This window comes from Eumetopias jubatus, unplaced genomic scaffold (assembly GCF_037043125.1).
Source record: "Eumetopias jubatus isolate StellerSeaLion01/CBP00866 unplaced genomic scaffold, mEumJub1_p1.0 scaffold_2, whole genome shotgun sequence".
Taxonomy (NCBI): Eukaryota; Metazoa; Chordata; class Mammalia; order Carnivora; family Otariidae; genus Eumetopias; species Eumetopias jubatus.
The window spans coordinates 77,870,840-77,895,172 of record NW_028274808.1 but is presented as its reverse complement, the minus strand read 5'-3'; the positions used below and the strand labels follow the sequence as shown (position 1 = coordinate 77,895,172).

General features: G+C 36.4%; 1 protein-coding gene across 1 annotated transcript in view; it reads right to left on the bottom strand.

The window, feature by feature from the left end:
- Positions 1-24,333, bottom strand: part of IQCM (IQ motif containing M) — a 367,401-nt gene that overhangs the window by 54,992 nt on the left and 288,076 nt on the right. The window contains exon 11 of the mRNA XM_088021330.1: positions 17,955-18,116. Within this exon, the coding sequence (XP_087877456.1) occupies positions 17,955-18,116 (162 nt within the window). The remainder of the gene's footprint in view (positions 1-17,954; positions 18,117-24,333) is intronic.

Below are 24,333 nucleotides of genomic sequence, written 5' to 3'. Positions count from 1 at the left end.
TGAGTCCACCTACATATTGGCTAGAAAGAAATCCACTCAGTGTTCAGCCTGCTCTATGACTCTGTTATGTCTCTTCATTGCTACAGTTCCTAGTACATAGTACCATAGTATGCACTTCAGAATATTCATCGAATGAACAAATAAATGAAGTTTTGAGCCTTTCCTTTAAATAAGGTCAGATGGCACCATTCACTTTTTTATTTTGCATAGATGTCTGTCAAACTTACTCTGAAAAAAAGGAAGCAAACCAGACCACCAAAAAATGGACAGTATATAATTGTGATGTGAATATTTAAAAGCATGTATGTGGTACTCATGGTCACTGAGTTCTTCCCATGATGAATAAAGGAAGTACAGTTAAAATTGTTGAAAGAGTGCTATTATTTGCAACATGCCACAAAGATTGTTTTTTAAATAAAATTATAAGTGGTTTGTAAAAACAGATGTCAATGTATTTTTTAAATAACTCCAGTATGCAGGTGTTTGCATATCAAATGAAACCTTGGAGCCTCTACGTTTTTTTTTAATTCATCACTCACTACCTTCCCACAATATGCAGTTATAAGCCAAATAAATTGTATTCATCAGTTGATTTTAAGTCTAAATTATCTATATTTATATAGAAACATCTGCTGCAAATTTTAAAGACTTTAAGAAGGAAAGACAACAATAGTTTCAGTACATGATTTACATACTTGTTTAAATTAATGTTAACATTAAAAGCATTTAAAATGTTCCAGGGTAAGCTTATTTAATGGGTTAATTTATTCTAATATTATATAATCAAAACAGGGTTCAGGCAAACTATATTTGAACTGAGATTAACATAATGACATACCTTTAATAGAAAGTCTTATCAGCTCCCTACAATTATCAAATGTTCTAATTTAACTGACAGTCAAACAATACAGAGGACAATTATAAAAATTCCAAAGTATTGTTGGAAAACATTTTTACCTCATTATACTTCAGTCTTAGGTGGAAAAGTCATTACCCTGGGGATATTAAATAATTTTCAGCTTAAACGAAGTTTACATCTAATACGGATCAGTTTCTGTCTCATGTGAGGTTTCATGATGAAGTATTATTTCTTACTATTTAATATGTGTCGTTGGAAAAGGAAAGGAACAGAGCTAAAAATACCCATGCAAAACAAGATTTGACAGGCCAAAACTGCATGGTCAGAGCCTTTCAGAAAGGTTGGAACCCAACGTGTCCACAGGCAAGAGCTTTTACAGCGCCAGGCTACCGCAGCCCCAGGCCTTTCCCTTACCTCCATTCTGAAGACAGAGCAGAAAGAGTGAGTGATACTGTTTTCGGTTTTAGAAAATATTCAAAGGACAAAACTAGCAGCCAATTTTTAAGTTTGAGGAAAACAGGGAGAAAAATAAAGACTAGTACAAAGACAGATGTGGTAATGCTTACTTTGTCCAGAAAAATTACTTTTCATAAAAAGCCAGGATGAGTTGGGGAGCATGTGTATGTGGTGATGGAGGGTGGACAGCAATGGGCCAGATGAGACTCTGAACCTGAATCATCATCACATTTATAATTAAGGTGATGACCTTGAACTAGCCACTTAGCCTCTGTGCCCTCTGCTCAATTCAAATGATTCTTTTCCAATACCTCCTAACTGGTTCCCTGTAAAAATGAAAAGGGAATTGGCAAAATGACATGTAATGTCCTTTCCAGGGCTTAAATATTCTAGTTACAAGTGGTTTTACAAAATACTGGAAGAAAATACTCCAAAATAATAATTACTCACAGTAATATTTTCCTTTTTCACAATTTTGCAAGTTATGTGTAATTTACCTTTATATTAAGTTCATACATAAAAATATTAATGTCTAGGACACTATGGTTGATCACTAATATAATGGAGCAATGTTTACTCCTTAATAAACAAGTGCACTATTTTAAATTATTTTGGAAGGGCCAGTTAAGCATACTATCAATGCATTACTTGAGGGCACCCTTTTCCTGTGAGCATGAAATAATTTAAAAGGCAGCCTGACAGTTCTCTCAAGACATCCCAAGTCTCTGCATCAGGGCTTATAATCCTCTCTCTTGCAAAACCCTTACTATGCCCAACCTCTCGAGACTGCTCAGCAGAACAAGTGAGAACACAATATGCAATTGTTTTACATCTCTCATCACTTTATATCTTCTGCTGTAGTTAATTATGTATTGGTATCACTTCCCCAGCCTAAATCATAAACACAAGAGGAAGGCTGTTTTATTTACTTTTGAATTCTCCTCATGTCTATCACAGAGTATTGAACACAAGGCACTCAATAAAGATTTGTGGAGTGACTGAATATGCTCTTATTACCCTGGATTTTTGCCTCCATTATGGTTAAATTATATTTTATTTATTAATAAAAAGTTTAAATATTAAAGAACTGTGCTGCACTATAGTATAGCTGTAACATGTTACAGTAATCTTTGAAGGAATCCGGAAAGAGTAAACAAAAGTAACTTTAATATATTGATGGAAAAAAGTATTTACCTTTAACATGAAAAACAATAGCTTAAATGCTGTAGTAATACTTCGTGTATGATTCATATAACAAATAGTTAATGCATAAATGCCTACTATGTGCTAAGTGGGAATAAGGATAATTAAGTAAAGTGTGTTCTCAAAAGCTTATAGAACTATCAGAGGAAGAGATGTTTCAAAGAAGTATTATATTTTCACACCTGAAATGTAGTTTTAAATACAAAACCATTTAAATGGTTTTGTAAAATAAAATTAGAAAAAGGTTTCATTCATTTCTCCATTATTTGAAATGCTGTATTTTATTTTTATTTGATAAATATTCTTTTCACTATAGTTCAACACAGCAAAATCAAAATAATATAAAGATAAATTTATCAATGAAAAACAATGTAAACATAGACAAAACTTTTTGATTTTTAATATAAAGAATATAGCTTGCATATGGAAGTTCAAAATGATATTTTCCAAGTCCCTAATGATTTTTTGATTATTGTTAAACAAGAAATGTACAGTAAAACGTGTAAAATGTACAGAACAATTAGAAAATTCAGGCATACTAGAATAAAGTCCACTTGATTAACGCAATATAAGATTAAAATTTGCATATTTTTACATTCAATTGATGCAACCATGTATATATAATATACATATCATTCTATTATAAAATGTATTTTTTATTTCCCTATAAGTAAATACTCAGTAACCTAATTTTAATGGTTATATAGAACTCCATTTTATTCATGAACCACAGTATATTTAACCATTCCCCTATTACTGGGACTTTACATTGTTTCAACATGTGCAGTAATTACAAAATTGTAATTACTATCATACATACATCTATACACATGATTTCTTTAAGATAAATTATTATATACCTGAATTCTGAAAGAATAATCATAATTTAATATTTTCTTGATGATTCAAAATAAATCACCACATTTACTGCAGTATATAGTAAGGTGGTAAGTGCTTGCTTAGGTTTAGAATGTCTGAGCTGAAATCCTCGTGGCACTCCCCAGTAGCTGGATGATTTAAGGCAAGCTATTTAGGCTTTCTAAGATACATGTCCTCTGTAAAATGAGTTCAATAAAAACAACTATTATATAGATTATGAAGATGAAATGAGAAAATAATATAAAATGTATAGTTTTTAGTCTTATTTAAACAGTACAAAATGGGGACACCTGGGTGGCTCAGTCGGCTAAGTGTCCGACTCTTGGTTTTGGCTCAGGTAGTGATCTCAGGTTGTAAAATTGAGCCCCACAATAGGCTCTCTGGTCAGCATGGAGTCTGCTTAAGATTCTATCCCTCCCTCTCCCTCGGCCCCTCCCCCCTCTCATGTTCCTTCTCTCTAAAATAAATGAATAAATCTTTACAAAAATGAAGAGTACAAAATAAATAAATATGAATTAATATGACATTAAATGTCATTCTACCATCATAACAATCAGTAGATACCACAAACTGCTAAGCTGTTCAACCCTATTTACCCCTCACTCAACAAACTAAAATTACAATTGGTTTTCAGTTTTAAAATATTATATATACATATATATTTTATAAATTACATATAACAAGATCTGAGTGTCTGTATATATATATATGTATATACACACATGCATACATATAATTATTTATGTATTTATTTTTAGCACAGAGGATCTTATGAAGTATGAAACCTCTCTTAGGGAATATTTTGGAACTTTGAGAATGTGGTATCACTTATCATAATGATTGGGAGGAGATAAATTAGCTTGTATTGGGTAGGGGCCTGGGATACATTATTTCCTTCAATAAATGACACAGTATGTACAACAAAGAAATGTCCAATATCCTGCACAAATTTCAAATATTCTGCTATAACATTATGTAAGAAAATCACATTTATTTTTTACTGGTTTTATTGAGAAATAATTGACATGTATCACCATATAAGTTTAAGGCATACAGCATGATGAATTGATTTATATACATTGTGAAATGATTACCATAATAGATTTAGCTAATATCTATCTTCTGATATAAATACAGTAGAAGAAAAGGAAAAACAAGGAAAACAATTTCCTCCTTGTGATGAGAACTCTTAGGATTTACTCTCTTAATAAATTTCCTATATATCACATAGCTGTGTTAGCTATAGTAATCATGTTGTACATTACATCCCCAGTAGTCCAGTAGCCTGCCTAGTGTAACTGGATGAGTGGGAGACATATCTCTGATTTGATCAATGAAGTCCAAGAAAAAATGGAATTCACATAGAATGCATTCATTCCATTAAATGAGCAAGATCTAATTCATCACCCTAAAGAATTTGTAATAACTTTCCCACAGTTGCCCTCAGTTGAAAGAATTTGTAATAACTTGACCACTTTCACCAGATACAATATAGCATTCATTTTTATCTCTCTGTGAATCATTTCTGTGAGTATACCAAATGTTGGGAGTTTTAATTAAATGAACCAGCATCTAAAAATAAAATACATTGTTCCACCAGCAATTACCCTCATGAAAACATAGTCACATAATTTGCCCTTAACAAGGAAAATCAAAGGGACACTAAATAACATAAAAGTGGAGATGCTGGCAGTTTATAGTTGGTAAAAAGGGAGATCAATGGGTATGTACCCAAACAACTTTATAAGTCCAACTAAATACAAAATATAGTTTTTAATGATATTATTTTCCTCAAGCAAGCAGGTAATCCATAGGCTAAGCAAGACATCGAACTAACCATAGTACATTTAAACTTATCCAAACTAGGGGGGCGGAGCAAGATGGCGGAGGAGTAGGAGACCTGGATTTTGTCTGGTCTCAGGAATTCAGCTGAATAGGGATCAAACCATTCTGAACACCTACGAACTCAACAGGAGATCGAAGAGGAGAGTAGCAACAACTCTCTGAACAGAGAAGCGACCACTTACTGGAAGGTAGGACATGCCAAGAAGTGAATCCGAGGCAATATTCGGGAGGATAGACGGCGGGGGAGGGGGCCTCCATTGGCCGCTTCTGGGAAGTGATAGAGCCGCAGAGCACAAAATCGGAACTTTTAGAAGTCGGTTCGGCTGAGGGATGTCGCTCCAGTGGCTAAGCGGGGGGGGGGGGGGGTGGTGTGGAACCCTTGCAGGACAGTGTGGTCTCAGGACCCTCGGGGTCACAGAAAAACCGGGGGTGCCTGAGTGCAACAGAGCTCCCAAATATTGGAGCAGGGAAGCCAGCTGCAGAGACAGAGCCGAGGCGCGGGCTCTCAGCTCGGGGTGGCCATAAACTGTGATCCACGGCCCAGTCGGGCCACTGCTCCTCCAGCAGGGACCCAACAAGCAGCAGAGCTGGGGAGACTCCCCTTCCTCCCCGGGGAGGAGCAGCGCAGGAGTACACCGCAGGGATCTGCTGGGTTTGGAGACTCCACACGGGGTCGGGTGTCAGAGATAGAAATGCTCGGTCACAGGCCGGGTGAGCATGGAGTGCGGCCAAAGACCGGGGAGACGGGAGTGACTGCTTTTCTCTGGGGCCGCACTGAGGAGCAGGGCCCCGAGTTCTCAGCTCCTCCAGGTGGAGATTGGGAGGCCACCATTTTCACCCTGGTCCTCCAAAGCTGTACCGAGAGCTTGCAGGGAACAAAAGCTCCTGAGAGCAAACCCGAGCAGCTTGCTTAGCCCGGACCAACAAGGGCGGGGCAATTCAGCCTCCGGGAAAGACATCTGGGAACCACGGCAACAGGCCCCTCCCCCAGAAGATCAGCACAGACAGCCAGCAATCCAAAACCAAGTTTACCGATCAAGGAGAATGGAGAACTCCAGCGCTAGGGGAATACTGCACATAGAATTCATGGCTTTTTTTACTATGATGCATTAGTTTTTCAAAGTTAAATTTTTTAACTTTTTTAAATTTTTCTTTTTCCCTTTTTCAACCAACATCTTATCAATCCCTTTTTTAAAAAAACATTTTTTATTTTTCATTTTTAGAGTCATATTTTATCCCTTCATAGTAGTTACCCTTACTTTTGGCATATATATATAAGTTGTTCTCTCTTTAAAATTTTGAGATACAATTTCTTCTCACAGATCAAAATATACCCTAAATCACTAGTGTATGGCTTTGTTCTAGTCTCCTGCCTGATCACAATCTCTCCCTTTTTTTCTTTTTTTTTTAAATTTTCTTCTTCTTTTTTCAAACAACTTCTTATCTTATCAATTCCTTTCATAAAATCTTTTATAATTTTCATCTTTACAGTCATCTTCCATCCCTTCTTTGTATCAACCCTTATCTTGTACATATATGTCTTTCTTCCTTTAAAATTTTAGGAGGCACTTTTTTCTAACAGACCAAAACACGCCCAAAATCTAGTGTGTGGCACTGATCTATGCACTAGCCTGATCATGTTTGATCATATTCTGTTTATTTTGTATTGCTCTGTTTTTGCTTTTATCTTTTTCTTTTTGTTCTTTTTTCTCTTTCTTTTTTCTTTCTTTCCCTTTCTTTTCCCCTGGTTTCAGGTCTTTTCTGATTTGTATAGAGTATATTTGCTGGGGACATTGTTAACCTGTTAGCATTTTGTTCTCTCATTCATCTGTTCTCCTCTGGACAAAATGACAAGACGAAAAAAATCACCTCAGCAAAAAGAACAAGAGGTAGTACCGTCAGCCAGGGACTTACTCAAGACGGACATTAGTACGATGTCGGACCTAGAGTTCAGAATCATCACTTTAAAGATACTAGCTGGGCTTGAGAAAAGCGTGGAAGTTATTAGAGAAATGCTTTCTGGAGAAATAAAAGAACTAAAATCTAACCAAGTCAAAATCAAAAAGGCTATTAATGAGGTGCAATAAAAAATGGGGGCACTAAATGCTAGGATAAATGAGGCAGAAGAGAGAATCAGCGATATAGAAGACCAAATGATGGAAAATAAAGAGGCTGAGAAAAAGAGAGAGAAACAACTACAGGATCACGAGGGCAGAATTCAAAGGATAAGCAATACGATAAGATGAAACAACATTAGAATAATTGTGATCCCAGAAGAAGAAGAAAGAGAGAGGGGGGCAGAAGGTATATTGGAGCAAATAATACCAGAGAACTTCCCTAATGTGAGGAAGGAAACAGGCATCAAAATCCAGGAGGCACAGAGAACCCCCCTCAAAATCAATAAAAATAGGTCAACACCCTGACATCTAATAGTAAAACTTACGAGTCTCAGAGACAAAGAGAAAATCCTGAAAGCAGCTCGGGAGAAGAGATATGTAACCTACAATGGTAGAAACATTAGATTGGCAACAGATCTATGCACAGAGACCTGGTAGGCCAGAAAGGACTAGCATGAGATCTTCTGAGCACTAAAGGAGAAAAATATGCAGCCAAGAATACTATATCCAGCGAGGCTGTCATTTAAAATTGAAGGAGAGATAAAAAGCTTCCAGGACAAACAAAAACTAAAGGAATTTACAAACACAAAACCAGACCTACAAGAAATATTGAAAGGGGTCCTCTAAGCAAAGAGAGAGCCTAAAAACAGCATAGATCAGAAAGGAACACGGACAATATATAGTAACAGTCATCTACAGGCAATACAATGGCACTAAATTCATACCTTTCAATAGTTACCCTGAATGTAAAAGGGCTAAATGCCCCAATCAAAAGACACAGGCTATCAGATTGGATTCAAAAACAAGACCCATCCATATGCTGTCTGCAAGAGACTCATTTTAGACCCAAAGACACCCCCAGATTGAAAGTGAGGGGGTGGAAAACCATTTACCATGCTAATGGACACCAAAAGAAAGCTGGGGGGGGGGTCAATCCTTATATCAGACAAGTTAGATTTTAAAACAAAGACTGTAATAACAGATGAAGAAGGACACTATATCCTACCTAAAGGGTCTATCCAACAAGAAGATCTAACAATTGTAAATATCTATGCCCCTAACATGGGAGCAGCCAATTTTATAAGGCAATTAATAACAAAAGCAAAGAAACACACTGACAACAATACAATAATAGTGGGGGATTTTAACACCCCCATCACTGAAATGGACAGATCATCTAAGCAAAAGATCAACAAGGAAATAAAGACTTTAAATGACACACTGGACCAAATGGACTTCACAGACATATTCAAAACATTCCATCCCAAAGCAATGGAATACACATTCTTCTCTAGTGTCCATGGAACATTCTCCAGAATTGATCACATCCTAGGTCACAAATCAGGTCTCAACTGGTACCAAAAGATTGGCATTATTCCCTGCATATTTTCAGACCACAATGCTTTGAAACTAGAACTCAATCACAAGAGGAAAGTCGGAAAGAACTCAAATACATGGAGGCTGAAGAGCAACCTACTAAAGAATGAATGGGTCAACCAGGAAATTAAAGAAGAATTAAAAAAATTCATGGAAACCAATGAAAATGAAAACACAACTGGGGTTCAAAATCTTTGGGATGCAGCAAAGGCAGTCCTGAAAGGAAAGTATAGAGCAATACAAGCCTTTCTCAAGAAACAAGAAAGGTCTCAAATACACAACCTAACCCTACACCTAAAGGAGCTGGAGAAAGAACAGCAAATAAAGCCTAAACCCAGCAGGAGAAGAGAAATAATAAAGATCAGAGCAGAAATCAATGAAATAGAAACCGAAAGAACAGTAGAACAGATCAACAAAACTAGGAGCTTGTTCTTTGAAAGAATGAACAAGATTGATAAACCCCTGGCCAGACTTATCAAAAAGAAAAGAGAAATGACCCAAATCAACAAAATCATGAATGAAAGAGGAGAGATCACAACCAACACCAAAGAAATACAAACAATTATAGGAACATATTATGAGCAACTCTATGCCAGCAAATTAGATAACCTGGAAGAAATGGATGCATTCCTAGAGATGTATGAACTACCAAAATTGAACCAGGAAGAAATAGAAAACCTGAATAGACCTATAACCACTAAGGAAATTGAAGCAGTCATCAAAAATCTCCCAACAAACAAAAGCACAGGGCCAGATGGCTTCCCAGGGGAATTCTATCAGACACATTTCCAGAAGAATTAATACCTATTCTCCTGAAACTGTTCCAAAAAATAGAAAGGGAAGGAAAACTTCCAAACTCATTTTATGGGGCCACCATTACCTTGATCCCCAAACCAGACAAAGACCCCATCAAAAAGGAGAATTACAGACCAATATCCTTGATGAACAAGGATGCAAAAATTCTCACCAAAATACTACCCAATAGGATCCAACAGTACATTAAAAGGATTATTCACCACGACCAAGTGGGATTTATCCCTGGGCTGCAAGGTTGGTTCAACATCCGCAAATCAATCAACGTGATACAATACATTAACAAAAGAGAGAACAAGAATCATATGATCCTCTCAATAGATGCAGAAAAAGCATTTGACAAAGTACAGCATCCTTTCTTGATCAAATCTCTTCAGAGTATAGGGATAGAGGGTACATACCTCAATATCATAAAAGCCATCTATAAAAAACCTACAGCAAATATCATTCTCAATGGGGAAAAGCTGAGAGCTTTTCCCCTAAGGTCAGGAACACGGCAGGGATGTCCACTCTCACCACTGTTATTCAACATAGTATTAGAAGTCCTAGCCACAGCAATCAGACAACAGAAAGAAATCAAAGGCATCCAAATCAACAAAGAGGAAGTCAAACTCTCACTCTTTGCAGATGATATGATACTGTATGTGGAAAACCCAAAAGACTCTACCCCAAAACTGCTAGAACTCATACAGGAATTCAGTAAAGTAGCAGGATATAAAATCCATGCACAGAAATCAGTGGTATTCCTATACACCACCAACAAGACAGAAGAGAGACAAATCAAGGAGTCGATCCCATTTACAATTGCACCCAAAACCATAAGATACCTAGGACTAAATTTAACCAAAGAGGCAAAGGATCTGTACTCAGAAAACTATAAAATACTCATGAAAGAAATTGAAGACACAAAGAAATGGAAAAACGTTCCATGCTCATGGATTGGAAGAACAAACATTGTGAAGATGTCAATGCTACCTAGAGCAATCTACACATTCAATGCAATCCCCATCAAAATACCATCCACTTTTTTCAAAGAAATGGAACAAAGAATCCTAAAATTTTTATGGAACCAGAAGAGACCCCGAATAGCCAGAGGAATCTTGAAAAAGAAAAGCAAAGCTGGTGGCATCACAATTCTGGACTTTCAGCTCTATTACAAAGCTGTCATCATCAAGACAGTATGGTACTGGCACAAAAACAGACACATAGATCAATGGAACAGAATCGAGAGCCCAGAAATGGACCCTCAACTCTATGGTCAATTCATCTTTGACAAAGCAGGAAGGAATGTCCAATGGAAAAAAGACAGTCTCTTCAACAAATGGTGTTGGGAAAATTGGGCAGCCACATGCAGAAGATTGAAAATGGACCATTTCCTTACACCACACACAAAAATAGACTCCAAATGGTTGAAAGACCTAAACGTGAGACAGGAGTCCATCAACATCCTAAAGGAGAACACAGGCAGCAACCTCTTCGACCTCAGCCACAGCAACTTCTTCCTAGAAACATCGGCAAAGGCAAGGGAAGCAAGGGCAAAAATGAACTATTGGGATTTCATCAAGATAAAAAGCTTTTGCACAGCAAAAGAAACAGTCCACAAAACCAAAAGACAACCGACAGAATGGGAGAAAATGTTTGCAAATGACATATCAGATAAAGGGCTAGTATCCAAAATCTATAAAGAACTTATCAAACTCAACACCCAAAGAACAAATAATCCAATCAAGAAATGGGCAGAAGACATGAACAGACATTTTTTCAGAGAAGACATCCAAATGGCCAACAGACACATGAAATAGTGCTCAACATTGCTCGGCATCAGGGAAATCCAAATCAAAACCTCAATGAGATACCACCTCACACCCATCAGAATGGCTAAAATTAACAAGTCAGGAAACGACAGATGTTGGCGGGGATGCGGAGAAAGGGGAACCCTCTACACTGTCGGTGGGAATGCAAGCTGGTGTGGCCACTCTGGAAAACAGTATGGAGGTTCCTCAAACAGTTGAAAATAGAGCTACCATACGATCCAGCAATTGCACTACTGGGTATTTACCACAAAGATACAAATATAGGGATCCGAAGGGGTACGTACACCCCAAAGTTTATAGCAGCAATGTCCACACAGCCAAACTGTGGAAAGAGCCAAGATGTCCATCGACAGGTGAATGGATAAAGAAGATGTGGTATATATACACAATGGAATATTATGCAGCTATCAAAAGGAATGAGATCTTGCCATTTGCAACGACGTGGATGGAACTGGAGGGTGTTATGCTGAGTGAAATAAGTCAATCAGAGAAAGACATGTATCATATGACCTCACTGATATGAGGAATTCTTAATCTCAGGAAACAAACTGAGGGTTGCTGGAGTGGTGGAGGGTGGGAGGGATGGGGTGGCTGTGTCATAGACAGTGGGTAGGGTATGTGATATGGTGAGCACTGTGAATTGTGCAAGACTGTTGAATCACAGATCTGTACTTCTGAAACAAATAATGCAATATATGTTAAGAAAAAAGAAAAAGAAGAAGATAGCAGGAGGGGAAGAATGAAGGGGAGTAAGTCGGAGGGGGAGACGAACCATTAGAGATGATGGACTCTGAAAAACAAACTGAGGGTTCTAGAGGGGAGGAGGGTGGGGGGATGGGTTGGCCTGGCGATGGGTATTAAAGAGGGCACGTTCTGCGTGGAGCACTGGGTGTTATGCACAAACAATTAATCATGGAACACTACATCCAAAACTAATGATGTAATGTATGGTGAGTAACATAACAATAAAAAAAAAAAAAACTTATCCAAACTATAAGAGACCATTTCCTGTACTGGCACATATATAAGTCATATAAAGTATATGAAGCTCCCTTCAAAAGGATTTATTTGAGTTTTTCATTTTTCAATAATTAATCTTACAAAACACCTCGAAGAATAGGTTCAAAACTTAGTAAGTGTCTATGTCCTAAATAAGTTAAGGATAATCAGGACAAATCAGGATACCAAATTTAAGAAGGCAAAATAGATCATACACAGAGCAATAATTAAAGGAAATATGGCCCCCCAAAAGGAGAGAATAATGATGGCTAGAAATCCAAATGCTGAGATGTGTATTTTAAAGATTTATTTATTTGGTGGGGGTGGGGACAGAGGGAGACAATTGTCAAGCAGACTCCCCGCTGAGAGCAGACCCCTGCACAGGGCTTGATCCCACAACCCATGAGATCATGACCTGAGCCAAAACCAAGAGTTGATGCTTAACCGATTAAGCCACCCAGGTGCCCCTGAGATGTGTATTTTAAAAGTTTAAGACAAGTGCAAAGATATAAGCAGAACATGTAGAAGCTGGATTATACTCACAATAAATTAGATATATTGGATTATCATATCTTCCTCTGAGTTCTGTCACTTAAAAGAAACAAGAAAATTTGGAAAATGTTTAGAGAGAAGAGCCAGAAGACATTAAGGATTAGAAAGAGGACTTGTGAGGAATAATATTTTAAAAGACCTATTACTGAAAAAGAAAGATTCTTATTAATCTATGCATAGCCTTAATTTTGTGGATAGTGAAAAAGTTACAACTGTAATGAAGCATGTCTAAGAAAAGAGTCTAATGTTGCAGAGTAGAAAGTTCTGAGAGAGATCATCATCAAAAATCAGACCTGACTGTCAAGGACAATTATGTAATTGCCAGAGTCTTTAAAGATGAGATTCTCATTTGGTTAATGTACATCAGGTCTTGCCTGAAGGCAGTGGAATAAACTGAATAGCATAAAAGATATCTTGTACTTTTATAATGGGTAACAAAACAGTGATTAGGACAGGAAGTCAGTTCCAGTATTAATTACATAACTTAAATAACCATATATTATAAGGGTAAGTAAAATTTACTATATGGAGAGCTGGAAATGATACATGGAAAAGAAGCAGTGGAACTAGAGGTCTTTGCTCATTATTCATGATCTGAACTAATTAGAAACCTTACATTAATATAATAATATGATTCCAGTTAAGAATGCACCATTGGTTTGAGAAAGTAATTTAATCATTCATTTGTATTCTCTAAATGATTTTCTTGAAAGATAATGGCTAACCTACTCTTTTCAAGGTATTCCCATTAGAATTCCAGGAGTTCCTTAATATAATCTACAGCTTCCAGGTGGAGAATCCACCAAAGTCACAAACACTTAATGAAGGTGAAAAACAAGTTCAGCGTGTCTGTGACAGGCCATAATACCAGGAAACTGAAGGACAGACAGCTCATAAGGAAAGGTAACAAAAGATACAAGCCTTCCAAAAGATTTGTTAAACTTATTTTCTGAAAATAAGTTTGACAAAACCTATGTTCCTGGAGAAAAATGTAAAGCCTTTTTTTTTCCTTCCCTGATCTAAAAATTATAAAATTATGATTCAGAAGAAATAGTTTGTATATATTAAGCAATTTGAAGTCATGACTTATGCTGCATTCCAGTGACTTTCAAACCACTGTTATAGGAATTATGGGGTGTAAAAACATGGATATAATGAATATTTTTAGAATATGTATGGTCCTAATACTACATAATTTGTTAGCAACCCATGCCATTTATAGAGCATTCAGTAATTCTATTAACTACTCCTCAGTTCTTGCTGATGATACTTCTCTAAATCTACAGAGTGAAATCAATAAACAGGAGTGCTTACATTGTGGAGTATTATTAATGTTGGGACATATAATAAATTCCCAGAGCTATCTTCCCTAAAATGTTTCTAGTGGAGCAGATACTGAGTTTCAGAAAGCAAACTAATCTTTCTCAAGGCAAATGCTGCAAACTATTCTGTCTATCAATTTAATAACAACTGTAATTCAAAAAGATGCAAGACCTTGGTCACTTACTAAAAAGGGAAAAGATAAGCATAAAACCTCAGAAGATGGAGTCTTTACCTTACGACATACTGCCTCTTGCATATTTCCTTTATGTTTGTTTTATTTGTACCAAGTATTCACAAATAGGCTATATAAACAATGAACACAAGTCTTTTAGAATTATATGGGTCACATCGTGGTAGTGTTCAGGTGGAAAATAGCAAAAAGAAGATAAATCGCAACCAGGGTCTTGATTAATCTTACAGAGCCTAAAACCCTCAATTATCTTTTTCATAATTTTCCTTCTCTTTCTCTCCTTTTCTTCCTCTATGCTCTCTATCAGAAAAGAGCACATAAGTATGCCATCATATGCACTAGCCCAATGAGTGCACTAAATCTGTGGCTCTCCGTAGATAAGTTCTAAAATGCTGGTTTTAAAACTTAAAGAGAAGTCATTTCTCAAAAATATGACCAAAATACAAATTTCAGTATCTTGGTTCTTTAAATTTATGTTTCCAACTTTATTTTTATAGTTTTATTGAAGTATAAATGAAAACTGCACATATTTAAAGTGTACAATTTGATGAATATTGACATATGCATATGTACATGGAACCATCACCACAATGAAGATAATAAACATTTCTATCACCCCAAAATTTTGTAACCCATTACATTTCACTTCCACTTCCCACCCCCATCCCAGGTAAACACAGATTTGCTTCTGTCACAAGGTTTAGTTTGCATTCTCTAGACTTTTTTATAAATGGAATCATACTCTTGTCCTCTTTTTTTGTCTGATTTCTTTCACTCAACATGATTTTTTTGAAATTCAGTCATGTTACCTGTATCAATACTGTCCATAGTTCTTTTATATTGCTGAGTTAGAAGTATTCTGATGTATATATCACAATTTGTTTATCCTTTCATCTGTAGATAGTCATTTGACCTATTTCTAGTTTGAGTCTTTCATAAAGAAAGAGATCTATGAACATTCATGTACAAGTCTTTATATGTAAATATACATTCTTTTGTCTTGGGTAAATATCTAGGAGTGGTATGGTGGGGTCATAAAATAGATAAATGTTTAACTTTTTAAGAAAACATCAAACTATTTTGCAAAGTGTTTTTACCATTTTATATTTGCAATGGCAGAGTATTAGTGGTAAAGTTGCTACCCATCCCTGCCAACACTTGGTATGTTCAATTTTTAATTTTAGCCATTATAGTAAGTAGTTATATTCCATTGTGTTTTAATTTACATTCCCCTAATGAGTAATAATGATGCACATCTTTTTGGACTTGTTTGTCATTCATATAAATTCTTTTCTTCTTTTATTTTGTGTTTATTTCTAAAATTTTATTTACAGTAAAATTCACTCTTTTGGTATACAGTTCATTGTGACTAATTTCTAGAGCCATATAACCACTATCATGATCAAGAGACAGAATAATTCCATCACCCTATGAACTCCTTCATGCTGCCTCTTTGTAATCTAACCCTCCTACCAGCTCTAAGCCCTGCAAAACACTGGACTGATCTCTGTCCCTATAGTTTGCTTTTTCCAAAGTGTCATTTAAATAGAATCTATATAAAGCCTATGAATTTGGCTTCTTTCACTTAACATGATGCATCTGAAATTCATGTTGTTGTGTACATCAATAGTTCATTCCCTTTTATAGCTGAAAATAATTCATTGTGTAGAGGTAACAAATTTTGTTTATCTACTTACCAGTTGAAGAACATTTATGTTTTTTCCAGCTTTTGGCAATTAGGACTAAAGCAACTATATACACTTATATATAAGTTTTTGGTAAACAGACACTTTCATTTCTCTTGGGCAATTACCCAGGAGTAAGATGGCTGGGTTTATGGTTAGAGTAACTTAACTTCATAAGAAAGAACCAAAATATTTACAAATTGATTGCATCATTTTGCATTTCCACCAGCAATGAATGAGTGTTTTAGTTGCTCTACATCCTTGCCAGACTTGGCATTGTTATATTTTCAAATTTTATTTTAGTCTTTCAAATAGTTGAGTATTCCCATTGTGGCTTTAATTTATATTTCCCTAATGACTAATGATATTGATCATCTTTTCACGTGCTTATTTGCCATCTATATATCTTCTTAGTCTATTTGTTTTTGCCAAAATACAAAGTTAATTCATAGAAAGATAGTCTTTTCAACAAATAGCACTAGCACATTTGGATATCAACACGTTAAATTAAAAACAAAACAAAACAACTTCAACCTATACCTTAAGCCAAGTACAAAAAGAGAATAACTCAGGATAGATTATACACTGAAATATAAAACCCAAAAGTATAAAATTTCTAGAAGAAAACTTTGTGACTAGAAGTCTGACTGATATATCTTGACTATCACAGAAAAAACATAAAGAATACAGGGGTAAACTGGACTTCATCAAAATTAAAAACTTCTCTTCAAAAGGCATTATTAAAAGATAGAAAAGATAAGACAGAGACTAGGAGAAAATATTTTCAGAGAATAGATGTTAAAGGATTTATATTCAGAATATCTAAAGGACTTTCAACACTGACAAATAAAAAAATATGTATTAAAAAATGGTCAAAAGATTTGAACAGACACTTCACTAGTGATGACATACAATGACAAATACATGAAAACACGTTGAATATCATTATCTACTAGAAAAATGTGAATGAAAACCACAATGAAATACCAATACATGTCTATTAGAAAGGTTAAAATTAGAAAAACTGATTACGCCAAGTACTGATGTAGCTGTAGAGCGAATGCAGCTCTCAGATCTCTGCTGATGGGGAATATGAAATGACAGAACTCCTTTGAAAACAGTTTAGTTAAGAGAAATGCAAGTATTTGTCTAGACACAGTCCTGTGCAGGAATGTTCATAGTAACTTTCCTTATAGTATCACATTTTTAAAAGTAACACAAAAATGCAAGTATTTGTCTAGACACAGTCCTGTGCAGGAATGTTCATAGTAACTTTCCTTATAGTATCACATTTTTAAAAGTAACACAAGTGTCTATCATCAGGTGAATGAAAAAACACAGTGCGTTTCCACTATTCTCGAGGAGGCACCAAAGTGTAAAATAGGCATTTTTTTGTTTATTATTATTTTAATTTTTATGTTCAATTAGCCAGCATATAGTACATCATTAGTTTTTGATGTAGTGTTCAAGGATTCATTAGTTGCATATAACACCCAGAGCTCATCACCACACATGCCCTCCTTAATAATGCCCCTCACCCAGTTACCCCATCCCCCCACCCATCCCCCTTCTGTAACCCTCAGTTTGGTTCCTGGAGTCCAGTGTCTCTCATGGTTTGTTTCCCTCTCTGATTTCTTCCCATTCAACTTTCCCTCCCTTCCACTATGGTCTTCCGTGCTAAAACAGCCACTTTTTAAATTGCAGGCATAATACTTAAGAACTGAAATGAGTACTCTATAGGGTCTATGTATTACCCTACATTATCTAAGTGACAAATAAGAGTTCTAAAAAGAGTCGTTTCTTCTACATTATAAAAAGAAATAATAAGATTCAGCATCCTACCTATGTATCTATAACCTTCTTCACCATCTACTATTGGTCTCAGCCAAGTTGACCTAAGTTGTATATTATTATGCACATGGGCACCTTGAGGAGGGTAGAGTGTAAATAGCATTTCAATCGCATTGAACTTCTTGATGAGTTCAGAATATTTCTCATGGTCTTCTGTTAAAAAAAAAGAGAATATTAAAAAATTTTTAAATTTTAGATATTTTTGTCTAATGTGTTTCTTGTAAGTGATGCAACATTAAAAACTATTTAATAATTTGAATGCTGATGGCTATGTTGACAACGTGGGTTTTCTTTAGCCAAAGGTACTCCACCAACAATCTTACTGTTCAGATAATTCCTAGCAAAAATTAAGGAGTAAGGGATTTACAAATATCCTCTTCAAACACTGTAAGTTTAAAGCAGTATTGTTAATAGGTATAGTAAAAAGTAAGGTAACCAATGAACAGCATTCATATTATACATAACATAACCATATATATCTTTAATTGCCAGTAAACAATGAAATCAGATTAATCTGATAAAAATGTGGACTAAACATAGATTTCCCCAAAGTGGAATGACTAAATTAATATTTCTAAGCTATGGTCTATAGGAAAATATAATGATACATATACAAATACTTATATACCACTTACTATATGCAAGGAATTGTTCCAAATGCTTTTATATTAATACAATTAATTTTCATAAAACAGCTATAAGGCATATCCTATTATTATTTCCAATATATAATCTGGTATATATAATCCACCTGCCACTGTCCTGCTTGTGAGACTAGAACACTTTTTTGCCATAAGGCACAATTTTAAGCATCTTCCGTAGAGAGCCAAGAGGGAACTAGATGATGAAGGGGCTCTTCCTGCTTCTGGGTACTTCTTCCTGTTGGCTCTTATAGTGCACAGTAGCCAGCAGTGTAGGGCACTTTCTGGGGGGGGTGGTGTCTCCTGGAACCACCCCCCACTACATGAATACACACTGGGAGCTTCCTACCAAGTTCATAGTGCAGCACCTTCCACAGTGTGACACCTCGCTATGGACAGTTTCCCAAGAACCCCAGAAAGTGGCTTTCCCATGAGTTGCCCTAGCCTGCTACCTCAGTGAACTTTTCTGCCATTCGCTGGGCCACAGCTATGCCCTCTCCAAGATGTGGCTCCACGGTGGTGGGAGTGGGGTGGGGATAGAAGGTCTTCTTTAAAATTTGTTCTTTCTGGGATGCCTGGGTGGCTCAGTTGGTTAAGTGTCTGCCCTCAGCTCAGGTCATGATCCCAGGGTTCTGGGATTGAGTCCCGCATCGGGCTTCTTGCTCAGCACGGAGTCTGCTTCTTCCTCTGCCTGCTCTGCTTGCCACTCCCCCTGCTTGTGCTTTTCCTCTCTCTGACAAATAAATAAGTAAAAATCTTTTTAAAAATTTTTTTGTCCTTTCCTTAGGTGCTCTGCCTCAAACCCAGGAGTACCGGCTACTCCCTATATGTGCTCTTCTCAATTTTTAGAGTTATTTTTACCCCTTAGTAGCAGATCATAATTAATAATTCTTTACATTAAGTTCTTCCTGCTCAAATTACCGTGTAGTTTCTACTTCCTAATTAGACCCACCCAGTTGACATAGACAGACCTGGGTCCTAATGTTCAAATCACCATTAACAGGCTGTGAAATATTAGACAAATCAGTTTACCTTCAGGTGATAATATTGTTCTCATAAAATTGTTGTTAGAATAATCCTAACCTTTAAGTGACATAAGATATATAAAGCATTTATAGGGTACCATGTCTATATGTACTAGATAAATGTCTTCTCAATTTTCATCTAGTATTATTTTGATAATAGAAATGATGAGAGAGTCAGAAAATAATAAACAATATGTTATTGCATCTTTCAATTATACCCATATATTAGGGAATTTTCTGCCTCCTTTTAAAAGGGAAATTTCAAAATTGTGCCCTTGTAACTAACAAACAAACAAAATAAACAAAAACTCTTCCTCACATATGCTCACATGTGTGAACAGATTACATACAGATTTTTTTAAAAAAGATTACATATAGTAGAATTATATAGGTGATATCTATGTCAACACCTGCCAACATCATCTGTCAAGAGCAGAGAGGAAGCTGGAACTATTATAAAGCAATGCTGAAGCATGAACCTGCCTTACTTTTTCACTCAGTCATACTTCTTCAAGAAGTTGAAGAGGGGAGCTCCTCAGGCAGGGGGTTACCTTCCGAGTTTGTAAGGGAGGCTAGGGATGCAGCACTGCATCATGAGAAATCACACAGCTAAATAAAATACAATGCTGAAGTTTTCCATGACACACAAGGTAAGGAAACAAAATAGATCAGAGTCTCTGTCTTTGAAACCATAAAGAAAATTAAAGTAGGAAAAACTAGCAATAACTGTGGCTATTTATTGTGAAAAGATAGAATTGCACTTAAGGTTTCTCCCCTCCCCAACATTTATATCTTTCTAACTCCTTTAGTTTAAAAAAGGATGTTTAGTAACATTATTTGATAGGATTATGCTTGTTAATTTCAATAAAGTACTGTATTATCCTAAAAACAAACATTTCCAATTTCAGGCAAAGTAAATGCCTTAAACTAAAATCTCAACAGTGGTAAATGTATAACCGCCACTTTTTCTTACCGGCATATTCTGATTGAAGACTAAGCAGAAACACATGAAGTCAGTGGAATGTTGCACTTGCTAGGATAATAAGACACAGTGCGAACTCTAACAACAGACCCACAGTGAAGGTTTCTAGCTCAGAGTCCTGCTAATGTCACCATTTGCCATCAGGTAACACAAACGGAGGCTTGGAGCTTATATAAACGAGGCATTATGATTTTTGAATGATTGTACCTTCCTTAATATCAAAGTTGATTAGAGATAAACACTTTTAATTTTAGAAAGCCTACAGCTTATAAAACGTGTTCTCTTTTTATTTTATTACATATGACATCCCAAGATTGAAAGTAGGAATTTAACTTTGTTTGCTGATACTGATAATTTTTGTTATCTATGGAGTACCTTCCTTTTACTGCACTGCTATCCAGTATTGCCACATTGGATTCAGATGTAGTGGTACTGTTCTCAGAACTCAGAACAAGAGCTCTTCCGTACTCCTTCCTCCCCAAGCCGTGTGTGTAGTATGTGTATGTCCTAGGTCTGTTTCCGTGGCAAAAGCCCACACAAAATTTCTGTAAGTCTACTGCTCCCAGGTCACCAAGTAGTTAATTATCTTCGGTAGAGATAGCAGTGGTTGATAGCAGAGGCTCTGGAGCTGAACAGCTTGGGTGTGAATCTGGATCTGCCATTTATGAGCTGTGTGACCTGAAGCAAGTTAGCTAACCTCTTTCCAGCTCAGTGTCATAGTAAATCTGTCTACATTATAGTGTTGTTATGGGGACTACATGGGTTAATGTAAGTAAAGTCTTTAGAAGAATATCTAGTTTTTAGAGGAACATCTAGCCTATAGCCAGTAGTATTTAAGCATTAGTTATTACTGTCATTATGATGACCTCCATTTAACAGATGCTGGTATAGCCTCTATCCTATTAAGATAATGACAGCAGTCTCCTGTCTCTTCCTCCATCTTGCTTGCTTGTGGGTGGGTGGAAGAAAGGTCAGTTGTCTTGAAACCATTGCTTTTTCTGGTCACTCCTACACTGTTTTGGATGCTCTAAGGGTCAGTGGTTCCTACTGGATGCTGATCAGAAGTTTTTGTTAATTGGTCATTTGTGGGCTACTAATTGGTGTTATGGTGGTCTTCTTTGTTATTATTATTATCATTAACAATATTTTGTTGGATCTAAGACATTACAGATGTTGAGGGCCCCAGCAATTTACACACCACTAAGAAATATAAAGGACTAGAAATTTAACTATGGCATACCATTGATTATAAGACATAGCTTAATTTTGGAAACACTAAAATATGAAAGTATATATCTTAGAGTTAACAAAATGTGGCAAAATCAAGAAACCCAGTCGCTTAATTGAGAACTCCACTTAGCTAACGAATAGGCATCTCAAAGTCTATATGCCAAAACGTGTCCTGTGCCAGGGTTTCTTGTCTCAGTAAATAGCATCTATCTTTTTTTTTCTTTCATGTAGATAGAAGTGTTTTTTTTTTTATGTGTACAGCTTAATGAGTTTAGCAAATGTTTACAGCTATATCATCCAAACCCCTATCAAGATATAGAGCATGTCATCACCCCAGAAAGATCCCTGATACCCATTTCTGGTTAACCTCCCTCCCCTTCAAAGGCAACTGTCATTCTGCCATCTATCTTTACAGTTTTAGTATATTCTTTTTTTTAATTCAATTAGCCAACACATAGTACATCATTAGTTTCAGATGTAGTGTTCAACAATTCATCAGTTGCATATAACACCCAGGGCTCATCACATCATGTGTCCTCCCTAATGCCCATCACCCAGTTACCACATCCCCCCACACACCTCCCCTCCAGCAACCCTCAGTTTGTTTCCCATAGTTAAGAGTCTCTCATGGTTTGTCTCCCTCTCTGATTTCTTCCCATTCAGTTTTCCCTCCCTTTCCTTACAGTCCTCTGCACTGTTTCTTATATTCCACATATGAGTGAAACCATATGACAATTGTCTTTCCCCAATTGATTTATTTCACTTAGCATAATATCCTCCAGTTCCATCCACATCAGTGTAAACAGTAGGTATTCATCATATCTGATGGCTGAGTAATACTCCATTGTATATATACACCACATCTTCTGTATTCATTCATCTGTCGATGGACATCTGGGCTCCTTCCACAGTTTGACTATAGTGGAACTAGCATCTACTTGATGGTAGAATCTAGAAAAAATTATCCTCTGTATAGACACAAACAACTTAGTCTCCTAAATAGTCTTCTTGGCCCTTCCAATCTTATCTCTAAACAGCAGCCACAGTAATTTTATAAATTTTCATATTCAATGGTTTCCTGATGCTCTTTTTTTTGTTTTAATTGGTGATTTTTTTAATTTTTTTATTTTATTTTATTATGTTATGTTAATCACCACACATCATTAGTTTTTGATGTAGTGTTCCATGATTCATTATTTGCATATAACACCCAGTGCTCCATGCAGTACATGCCCTCTTTAATACCCATCACCAGGCTAACCCATCTCCCCCCACCCCCTCCCCTCTAGAACCCTCAGTTTGTTTCTCAGAGTGCATAATCTCTCATGGCTCATCTCCCCCTCCGATTTCCCCCCTTCATTTTTCCCTTCCTACTATCTTCCTTTTTTTTTTCTTTTAACATATACTGTATTATTTGTTTCAGAGGTACAGGTCTGTGATTCATCAGTCGTACACAATTCACAGCGCTCTCCATAGCACATACCCTCCCCATTGTCTAATCACCCAGCCACCCCATGCGTCCCACCCCCCACCATTCCAGCAACCCTCAGTTTGTTTCCTGAGATTAAAGAATTCCTCATATCAGTGAGATCATATGATACATGTCTTTCTCTGATTGACTTATTTCGCTACCCTCTAGTTCCATCCACGTTGTTGCAAATGGCAAGATTTCAGGGTGTGTTTTTTTTGATGGCTGCATAATATTCCTGTGTGCGTGTGTGTGTGTGTGTGTGTGTGTGTGTATGTGTACACACATACATATACATACATACTACATCTTCTTTATCCATTCATCTGCTGATGCTCTTAAAATAATGTCAGCTCTTTACTATGTCCTAACAGATTCTGAACATTCTGGCCCTGCCGCCTCCTCCATCTCTAACAACCTTGCCTTTCTTTCAGTTTCATAAATATACCTTGCTTCCCCCTGTTTCAGAACATTTGCTCAAGATATTCTGCCTGCCTGGCATGTTCCCCTCTCCTTCCCTCCATTACCTCAGTAACTTCTATACCTTCTTCATATGTCTCCCAAGAGTCTCCTGTGACTATCACCAGACTAGATCAATATAAGATCCCAGAGTTATTGTTCTCTGCATGTTTTCTCTATTATGCTTACTGAAGTTTGTAATTATATTATTTATATTATTATTTGAGTAAAATCTGTGTCCCTCACAAGACTTTTAGCTCCCGGCAGGCAAGGTCCATGGCCGTTTGCTAATGCACTCACTGCATCTCCTATCACCTAGGAGTGTCTCATATTTACAAAGGGTCAATAAAAGGCTTTTAAATTAAATAAATAAAACAATAACTGATAGTATTTGGGGGGAGCTTAGCATGTGGATGGCGGTGTGCTAATAAGCCAGTTATATACATTAACTAATTTAATCCTAAAAGCACATATATTTAACCTGACAACCCTGTGAGTTTCATATTATCATACTCATATCACATCTTCAGTTACTGAGGCAGAGGAAGGTTGCAGGGCATTTTCA